The sequence below is a fragment of the Malurus melanocephalus genome, unplaced genomic scaffold (assembly GCF_030028575.1).
Source record: "Malurus melanocephalus ecotype Western Australia unplaced genomic scaffold, MMel_1.1 scaffold_362, whole genome shotgun sequence".
NCBI classification, from domain to species: Eukaryota; Metazoa; Chordata; class Aves; order Passeriformes; family Maluridae; genus Malurus; species Malurus melanocephalus.
In genome coordinates, this window is record NW_026623594.1 from 380,221 (window position 1) to 390,500 (window position 10,280).

General features: G+C 44.7%; 1 protein-coding gene across 2 annotated transcripts in view; it reads left to right on the plus strand.

The window, feature by feature from the left end:
* Positions 1–10,280, plus strand: part of NSD1 (nuclear receptor binding SET domain protein 1) — a 53,327-nt gene that overhangs the window by 19,084 nt on the left and 23,963 nt on the right. Inside the window, exons 5-8 of one of the 2 annotated variants that reach the window (XM_057378476.1) lie at positions 1,804–4,372; positions 7,748–7,869; positions 8,015–8,306; positions 9,935–10,044. In XM_057378476.1, the coding sequence (XP_057234459.1) occupies positions 1,804–4,372; positions 7,748–7,869; positions 8,015–8,306; positions 9,935–10,044 (3,093 nt within the window). The remainder of the gene's footprint in view (positions 1–1,803; positions 4,373–7,747; positions 7,870–8,014; positions 8,307–9,934; positions 10,045–10,280) is intronic. The other variant, XM_057378477.1, reaches the window with a different exon arrangement.

The window sequence follows — 10,280 nt, forward strand, 5'->3', positions numbered from 1 at the left end:
GGCAGCCAGAGAAGGGATTCTTTGSGTCCTTACAGCAGCATAGTTTATAAACTGCCAGGAGTTTCCAGGCTCTCTTCTCTCCTGGGGTGTGGTCTGCTGCTTCTATTGCCCTGGGCAGCTCTGGGAAGCAGAGGAATCGGGGCTCTGTTGGTGTGGGATCTGTTCAGAGGCACAGCCCTCTCCTGRTGTGGATTGCAGCACTGCTAAAAAACTTCTGTGCTCTCTTGCAGCCTCCTTTGGCTGATCTGAGTCAGAGGTGGAGTTGCACGCTTCACTAGATCACTGGCTGAGAGAAAGCAGTAATTCTCTTTATAGAAACCTGTTAGGACTTATAATTTGACTTGGAAAATGCTTTGTCAGTGAGCCTGTGGGAATGAGTTTTGTGGCTCATCGCACCATCTCCGTTTCCAAACATAACAGCCCTGAGCAGTTGTAGCCAGTTAWTGTAATGTGACACAGGGGTCTGGTCTATGTCTTTAGGAAGGTGACTGCAGAAATGAACTCGTTAGAATTGCTGAAGTGAAGCACTACAGAGGCTGCTCTGTTRCTGTAAGAGAGCAAATAGTTACACTAGGCAATGGTATCTGGCTTTTCTTTTTCTCTTACTCTAGAGCTTTATAAGCTGTTAGTGCAGAACCATCAGATTGAATGTGCTTTTGTAGATGTGAGTCCCTGGGGGCAATGGCCTCATTTGGTTTTCCTTTTCCAAGAGCATGTTCAGCATCTTCTTTAAGGACTTCTCCTCTCATGGTCCCAGCCCTCCAACAACTAGTGACATGCTCCTGAGTAACTTCTCTTGTCCTAGAAGTGTTGTGTGGCTGGAACCTCATTTTAAATGTAAATGGAGTGCCAGCATGCCTGCAGTAGAGAGAATCAAATGTTTGTTGCTCACATAAATGTCCCAAGTTTGCACCCTTGGAAGCCAGAATTGATGCAAAGTGAGAGTATTTGTCTGGATTGCTATCATGCTTCATAAAACTTCTTGAGTCTGCTGAGACTTTGTTGGTTTGGGTTTTTCTTTAAAAGAAAAGCATCTGCAACWTGAGTTGTTCCTCCTGCCTTGGAATTTGCTTAGATTTTAGGAGGAGTTGTGAAGCCTTTGATTTGCTGTTGTGCAGCCAAAAACTACGCATGCAGATAAGAAACAAGTTTCTTGTTGATTTTGAGTATTAGCAGAGGTTCCTGTTAAGTATGCATAGAGCTTTCCAGTTTTTCCAAAGGTTCTGAGTTAAACTGTGAGGCTTCTCAGGAATGTACATTGTGAACTTGATAGAGCACATCTTAGTTGTSTGTGGATCTCATGTTTGTCCCAAGGTGAGTTGATACAAAGGGCAGATCATGCTCTGAATTCAAGGGATGCAGGAAGAATTGACAATGAGCACAGCAAACAGGTCTGCTCAGATATTTTGAGGAAAACAATGCTGCATTTACCTTGAGAGGCTTGTTGGCAGTTGCTTTGCATTTCTGTGCCAGGGATCCATACCATATGCATTGACCTTTACAGGCTGTTGTGTTCAGGATGTRTTGGGATGCCTCAGGATGGTTTGGYTCCTCATAGACCTCTACTTGCAGGGTCCTTTTTACTGTTCTGGGAATGCCCAGGGCTCRGCAGGAATGCAGGGTGCTTACCCAAGAGTACTGCTTCCTGTGTCTGCCAGACACAGTCTCAGGGAATCCATGTGATTGTCTTAAAGATGCGAAATGCAGGAATGTCACAATCTTCTGTGCCTTGTGCTCCTCGATTTTATCTGTTGGTTACCTACTCAGATTTTCTCTTTCTCTTTTTTGTCTCCAACTTTTAAGGTTCCTCAAAGATTTATGGCTAAATGGAAAGTCAGTGTTGGACAGGCAGAAGACATTCTTCTCSGGGGGCCAGAGGATCAGAAGTGCAGCCAGAACTCCAGCGAGCCRGGCAGCGAGAAGGGCGTGCAGTTGGAATATTACACCAACGGCCCTGGAGCAGAAAGGGATACACAGCTGAACGGCTGCTTTAAATCCTTGGCCTTTGACTCCAGACACGCGGCCAGTGAAAAAGGAAAATTGCACATCAAGCCACATGTGAAAAAAACCTCTGAAAGCAGAAAAAGGACTAAAGTAAAAAAGAGTGACACAARAGAGGAAGCATCTAGGGGAGAAATCAAAGACAAAACGCCAGAGAGCATGGTTAGAAACACAATTGTTGGGGACCTACCAGAGAAACATGCGTCTCACGAGCTTCGCCGGATTGCCAACAGCCTGACAGCATCCAGTAGCACCAGGGAAAACCATTTGCTTTCCTCCTTTGGAGAAAGACGTTTTGAAAAGACACCTTTGAAACCAGACTATGAGAATCGTAAAAGTGATGCTCTGAAAAACACCCTCCAAGGAGATTTGTTTTCCAACAGAGAGAAGAGCTCCCTGGGCATTTTGTGCAGTTCCAAGTTACAAATACACTATTCTCCATCYGATGCTGGTGTTGAGAAAAAACAAACTGAATCAGATTCATCCTCTTCCCTCTCTGATGGCGGGAATAGTGATGCAGATACCATGGACCAAAGTTCAGAGAGAGCYTCTAGTGCTCTTGAAGTTAGTGATTCTTCAGATAAAGTGGAGAAGGAATTTCCTATGACATCAAGTGGAAACATTAAACTTTCCATGTGTCTTTCTCAGAAGAGCAGCAGAAGGGCCAGGAAGAAGTCCTACAGAGATGGCCAACCTCTGGGAGGTTCAGTAACCAACAGACTTGATGCTGAATTTGYGGATGGGGAGCTTGAAGTAGGTTTCTCTGATGCTGAGATGTCATTGACACCTCTTGAGTGCTCTTCGGMTGTGAGAAATGACAATCTTTCCCTAGCAAACAAGCACACTACACCCCAAARTGTTTCCAAGGACAGCTCCTGGCCTGCTGTTACAAATCAATCAATCTTGAAACCGAAAAGCGTGAAATTACCCCGAATCAGGAGTATAAAATGCAAACATAAAGAAAAGGTTGCTGGGTTGGAGCCTTCTCTTGCAGAAGAGGAGGGTGGTGTGAATCGCTGCTCTTCAGATACCAAAGGTTTCTCTGGCCTTCAGAGAGATTCTCTTCMGAGAAGTGGAAAAGTTGATGGTCAGAAACTGTTAAACAACATGCACGAGAAACCCAGGGATTCTGCTGAAATCGAAACGGCTGTGGTGAAGCACGTTCTGTCAGAGCTGAAGGAACTGTCTTATCGGTCCATGAATGAGGATGCCAGTGACTCTGGCACTCCAAAGGCCACAGTACCTTTACTTTTCTCTTCTGCCTCTGGTCAYGGTCGTTTGCCTATTGAACCAGATTACAAATTCAGCACCTTGTTAATGATGTTGAAGGATATGCATGACAGTAAGACAAAAGAGCAACAACTGATGACTGGTCAAAATATAGTCCCATTTCGAAATACCAGCGCAGGCGATGGTTCTGGAAGCAATTCTGCGAGTGGTCTCAAGTCTTTTTCTATTGTAGGTCCCCCATATAAAATAGAAAAAAATGGAGATTGTGTCCAGGAAACAGTAACTCCAAACTCCGCTMTAAGCAACTCCTCATTTTCACGCAATCCTCCAACCAAGTTGACAGGGATTGGTACTGGTAAAAGGGAGCCTGCGAGTGCTGCTGTTTCTGGGACAAATGGCACAAATTGCATGTCCAAACGCAACTGTTCAAAATCTAAGCAGTCATCAAAGCTTGGAGATAAAACAGTTTCAAACAGAAAGGACTTAAAACCAGGAGGGCCAAGTAAGTTGCTAAGTCGGTTGTCCAGAGATTCAGGAGAACATGCATTCCGTGTGCATGGTTCAGTTACCAGTCCTCTAGGGAATGAGGCAGAAGATACTGAGAGGAAAGAGTCTATTGATTTAACAGAGCATTCAACTGATGAAGACTCTGCTTGTTTATCTGATGACAATTTAGGTCGTATTGGAAGGAGACCTGAAGCTGGTAGAAATAGAGAGAGCTGCAATTCTGCTGMAAATGGGGAGAGTCCAGACTTTGATTCAGAGGCAAATAGTGAGAGCTCTCTTGGTGATGAGTCTAATGATAYAAATCACGTAGCACCCAAAAAGCGATGGCAGCGTTTTAACCAAAGCAGTGCTAGATCTAATAAGCACATCAGTAGATCTAGGGAACAAGGAAACTTGGAGAGTGCCTTTGGCCTGAATTCTCGTGGCTTTTCACTGAAGGGAAATGAGTGCTTGGGACGTAGGCATTCCCCTCATTCACAGGTGCTTGAGGGAGACCTGGCAGTTCAGGACTTTGAGAATCGTGTAGACTTAGTTGATAAACGTTTGAATGTATGTGGTAAGCCAAACACCAGTGTGATGGACTCAGAAACAGAGCTTGGCAACTTTGCTCCCCAGTCTGAATTCTCTGCACAAGGTAAGGGAGCTGGACTTGCGCCAGAGTGTGTATTTGTATACATTTTACACTTTTTCATTTAAAGGATGAGTTACAGAACTTGTGGCTGTTTGACAATGTGAAGATGTCTACGTCTGAGCAGAAGAACATGTGGGACCTTGGTTTGAGTTCTCTGTAAGCATGGAGAACAAAGGAGGCACAGTATGAGCTTGTGCTCAGGTTATTGGTCAGAAAATTTTGCATATRTTAAAAATCATTAGTCCTTCCACAGTGAAAGGTAAAATGAGAATCCTTCTGAGCCTGGGATTTTTTTTTTTAAACTTGCACCTTCATAATGTGTTCCTTAGAGCCACAAGCTTGGTGTTAGTGGGACAGATTAATGCTAGAAAGTTATGGGAAGCCGAGCCTTGATGGCTTCTCTGGTTTTTATCTTTTGTAGTGCTGTTTGACAGTTTGACTTTGGTTCTGTAGGATTTCCTCAAGGTGATGTGTTGGGAGTTTTTTGGGTGTTAGTATGGAATTTTATGAGCTGCTTGTAATGAATTGTGAAGCCCTACAGATTTCCTAAATTACAGTTCTGGTGTGGCTGCCTGATGGGCAAAAGAAAGAACAGAAGAGAGGGAAGCTGGCAGTGTGGCTGGGCTGGAGGTGGGTCTGGAATATGGCACACAGAAGTCAGGCAGCAGCACTGAAAGGGAAATGGCCGAGGAAGGGGGAGGCTTCTGAGGACCATAAAGTCAGACAGCCTTGCCTCTCCCACAGAGGTGGGGACATTTGGTTAAAGGAAGAAAGAAAAGGGGAAGGAATAGGGCCAACAGAGCCATATTCAACATGTACCATCCTCAGGCTTCTGCACGGAATCTGGGGAAGCACACTTTAATAAAAACAATAAAATTAAGTTTTTGCTTAGGTTTCACCAAACTAAAATGCTCTCATCCAATGACATTACCATAAAACAATGTAACTCATTAGAATTTTAAGCCTGTGTGCATTCTGTGTTCCYTCAGTGCACATTTTGATGTATATATTTTGCCTTTTGTGGTTGCTGAAGGCTGCCAGCACCTCTGCTTCAATTGTGGCAAAGGCAGCTCCTGGTTTGGTGGTTGTRGGACCTGCCCAAGGCAAGTTGCAGCAGGTGCAGAAAACAAGCCTGTAGGGTGTAACACATAGGGCAGAAGTTCTGGTTTTAAGTCGTGACCAATTTAATCATTCACTGTCTCCTCTGGCTGTGTCTGTGTGTTTTTGAGGACTGTAGTCTCTATAGAGCAGGTAAGAGGATGCACATTCTGGACTGTGCTGTGGGTTCCTCCTTCATACTGAAATCCAGACAGGTTCCTACAGCTTCATGGTTGTTTTTCAGTTGAAGCATCCCTGCAATAATGCTGTGTGAGGTAAAGGTAAAAGTCTGCAGGCAGAGTTAGAGAAGAAGAGGTGCTGAGAGGCAGTTAAGTTAGGAGGGTAGTGGCAGAAAAAGGCAGCAGGCTCTGGTAGAGGTGATGTTAGTGGAGAGGAGTGTACAYAGTCCTGGTGCTGCACACAGGGATGCAGCAGAAGCAGTCGGGGCCTGGTTTGCTTGCAAAAGTGCCAGATCAGCAGCTGCAGTGTAAACTAATTCCCCTGCCCTAAATAGCACATGAGCTCTGTGCACACCCCTCTTTTTGTACAGATGTGCCATGGGGAGGCACTGGCACTGTTGTCTGGGCTGCTGTAACACCCCCAGTGCAGGTGGGACTCAGTAAACCTGTAATGCTGTGCAAAGACCATTCCTTTATGTTGGGAGAGACCTAGAAAGTAGAGAAGCTGGACTGACTGCAGCGCTTTGAGAAGATGTGACCCATCCTTGCCCACAGCAGGCAGAGTTTCAGTGTAAGAAATCACAACAGATTGCAGTCACAATTGTGCCATTTCCACTAAGCTCAAACCACATAAAGTATTCATCATAGTTAAATGGCAGCATTGGGCATAATTTTGCTACAGACCTTGTACAGTGATTTAGAGCAAATAAGGCAAAAGTGAAGATTGGTTGAATTGGCTGATGTAAACCAATTTTATAAATCATAGTTTCATTGGGTATGTGATTTGCCATTGCCAGTCAGACTGCATTGGGATTCTTGTACAGGATTCCCTTTTGGAACAAAAAGCAGTAAAGTCAGCCCTTCTGGCACAGTGCTGTGTACTCTGCTGCATGGCYTTGGGACTCTAAATAGTTGCCTGGTGAGGATACTGATCCCATAACTGGTTATGTGCTGAAATGTGTATTTCACTCAGACACCTGTGCAGAGTGTTTATAGCTATTTTCAGCTGTGTTCAAGAAAGTTGTTTCTTTCTTCTCTTTTGGCCAACTTTGACATTCTCATGCTTGTTTAACCACAAAGCCACAGTAAAATGTAGCAGTCTTGTCCAACATCCCTGTTCTGAAGCGTTGCCTTGGAGTGCTTTGTTATAAAATGCTTCCGTTTTAAAGAAGAAAAATCCACCTCCTACAGATGAAATGAAACAAAGAGAATACTTACTGTGTGTACCAAAACTTTCAGGAGACCGCAGTTATTTTCATGACTAGGGGAAATCTTTGGGCAGTATTATTTAATGATTTTGAAAGCTAAATAGGAGAAATAGTCAGAGGTATTCTGGGAAATAAAAAAAAAAAAAGAGATAAATGTTCATCACCTTGCTGGGAAGCGATGGCATAGAGTCAGGGTTCAGTTTGCCATGGTTGAGGTGTGAGGTGTGGTGTAGCATGGGTGGTTAGGGTTGTGGTGAGGAAACACCTTCTACCTTGCAATGGTACCATGTTGTGCAAACACAAGAAGTATCGCAGTCTGTGGCTCCCTGATCCCATTGTGGAACAAACAAAACAATAAATGGGCTCACAGTAGCAGATGGGGAATTTGTACTATATAAAAAAATGCCAGGGAGGAGGGGAAGGGAAGGAATTAGGCTTACATTTTCAGTGAAACTAGTGACTGAACTGTGTTACAGGAAAGCAGTGTTTTTCCTGTGCCCCTGCACTAAAACCAAAAGAGTTTGGGTAAACAGCAAAAGAGTCATGAATTGCTAATGGCCTTTGGTTCTGTTAACAGTACTGCAGGAAGGTTAGATGTAACTTGTAGAGACATTTTGGGTGAAATTTCAGGAGCCTCTCCATCTAATGTGTTTTGATTTCTTACCTGAACTGCTTGAAGTCCTTAAAAATGCCCCCTGCTAAGTTGGGATTTTTGAAAATAGGAAACTCAGAAATTCTAAGGCTGTCTCAAAAGAGAAAGAATTGTCAGCTCTTCCCACATGGAACCTCTGGAAAAGAAGGCAGGAACAGCTATTATCCACAGATGATGAGGACAGTTTTGTCTTGTGATCATCTCAGAAACATAGTCTTGAAGCTGCTTTCCTTTTTCTTAGCACATTCAGAGAGGAAGCGCCTTAGAAAGCCGAGTAAACGGCTTCTGGAATATGCAGAAGAATATGAYCACTTGTTTGCACCCAAGAAAAAATCAAAGAAGGGCCAGGAGCAATCACAAAAGGTGGGTGAAGGCCAGCATGCTCTTCGTGGTTATTACTGTGGGGCTCTGGTCTGTGTTATGTTTGTGTTCTTCATTGCTGAGTGTTCTTGCTGTGTGCAGTGCCATGCAGGATGAATGTTTTCACCAACATATTTCACCATGCCAGGTGAATTCTGTGGCGAGGTCTGAATTTGAAGGAGGCCTTCCTGCACAACGCAGTCCTGACAGAGATACCCAGCGGGGGCCAAGTTCTTTGGTTTCAACTCCATCTTCAACCAAAGAGTCTCCTCCTGTCCTTGAAGCAGAGTGTTCCTTCTCAGAACTAGGATCCCGCTCCACTGATCCCCCTAATCAAGTACCAGGAGGAYCTTCAGATATTCCAGAGGTGGTGCTGTCTTCCTCGGATGTTTCTGAAGTTTCTGCTTCTCCAGATGCAGAAGAGGGATTCCTGAAATCAGGTGAGTGGCAGGTTGTGTGATGCTGCTTTTGTAAGTGAAAGTGTAAAAAGGTAAGTGGCTGTTGGTTTGTTCTTTCCTTCACTCACTGACAGTTACTGGTGTTGAGAAGGGAGGGAGGACAGGTGCAAGGGTGTCCAGTGACCTGTTGGCTTTCTGCAGAGTGTGGTGGTCCCCTCTAAGTCCTGGCACAGAATGCCCCTTTGTCCAAATAAAGAAGGCCACAACTCCTTCGCTGAGTCCTTGCTGTCTGTGCTTTCAAACTGTAGCATTCCTTCAGCTTGACAATCCCTTGCTGCTGTTAAACCCCTCTGGATGAACATTGCTRTGCTGAGGGTGATGCACAAAGTCTAAACTGCATTGCTCATGGAGTGATCTGTAGAAATTTTTGGAGAATTGTGTGAACAGCAAGCCAGGACCTTTGCTTTCAGTATGGCACAGTGTAGAAAGAGTGTGATCTGATGAGGGGCTTTTTCCCTTTCCAGCAGTGTCAGTCTCAGGGTTTCTTTTCAGTATGTTCCTTCTCTGATGGCATCTAAAGACATATCCAGGGTTAAAGCTCTGGTGTTCTGGCTGTGCTAGCTTGGWGGGAGCACTCTTCCCTTCCTAAAGGGCTTGTGGTTAAAAAAAATAAACTGAGCAGGCAGAGTTATGGTCGCTGGGAGGTCAGTTAACCTGTCGCGTGTGAGGGAAGAGGGATTGCCTGTGGAGACTTGTGGATGTCATAAGGAAGTGGAAAGCTGGAGAGGATTAAAGGAGGAGAAATTGAGAATTTGAACCCAAGATTGAGAGATGTAGGAGAACMGTACAGGCTGCAGCAGTGGGAGCAAGCACTCAGTGTGCAGAGGTTGTGTAGCTCCTTCCCCTCACCTCTTGCTGAAGCACACGGAGTGGGCAGATGCTTGTCTTGGGGGTTAGGAATGTGATGGATGAGCTGTGCCTACAGAGGTGTCAAAGGGCACAGCTGAGGCTGTCGAAGYCAATGGATGAATGGGGTGGGATGGGTAACAGGCTGAGTCTGTGAAGCGTCTGCACTCAGCATCAGCATTTCCTGGTTCTAAGTTTATACTGTTCCCACAATTAGTGTGAATTAGCCCAGGCCTAGCAAATTGCTATCTCCCGAGGGCCAGTGCAAAGCTTGAGTAGGAAATAAGAGCAGGTTACACCTGTTTTTTTTGGGGGTGTTTTTTCTCAAGTAGGTTTAACCAGGATTGTGATCTTCAGCCTGTTTACWACAGCAGCATGGATGCCAGTGTGAGGGGTGTGGCAGTGGAGGCAGAGCTGTTTCAGTGGCAGGACTGGCTTATTGAGATCAAAGTGTTTGGGAAATTATGATCTGAATTGCACTGCCAGCATGTGTTACCTGCTGGCAGTGAGTTCAGTCTCTCTTCTGTGGGTGGATTTTTATATTACATATTGAGGTGAGCCGGAAGGTCATGGCAGACTGAGGTCTGTTTTTATTGAAGTTGCACAGAAGCAGGTAATTGGCATCTCTGCCCTAGGAGCTTATGATCCCACAGACAGAGTTAAATAGATTGTTTTGAACTGTTGACTGATATTTACTTAATAGCCTTAATCTGATTGAAGACAAGAAAACCCCTGTTTATCTGATGTGAAGAATTTTATTGCAGGAAACTTCGAAAGCAAGCGTCAAAGGAAGCCCACTAAAAAGCTCTTGGAATCCAATGACTTGGACACTGCCTTTATGCCAAAGAAGGAGGAGTGGACTCCCCAGAAGAAGGTACTTTCCTTCCAGCTCTTTTGAAAACTGGATAGAAAACAAGCCTAGACAGCAGATCCTGTTGAACAAGACACAGTGCAATGRGATGTGGGTTTTTATTGGCTGTATCCCAGAAGCAAAGGTCCACCCTTCCCAAACGTGCTGGTTGCTGTGTTAGGAGGAAATAATCTGTTCCCCACCCCTCCCCATTTGTAATGGGGATTGGGTAGTTTTGGCTTAAAATATCCTTTTTTTTT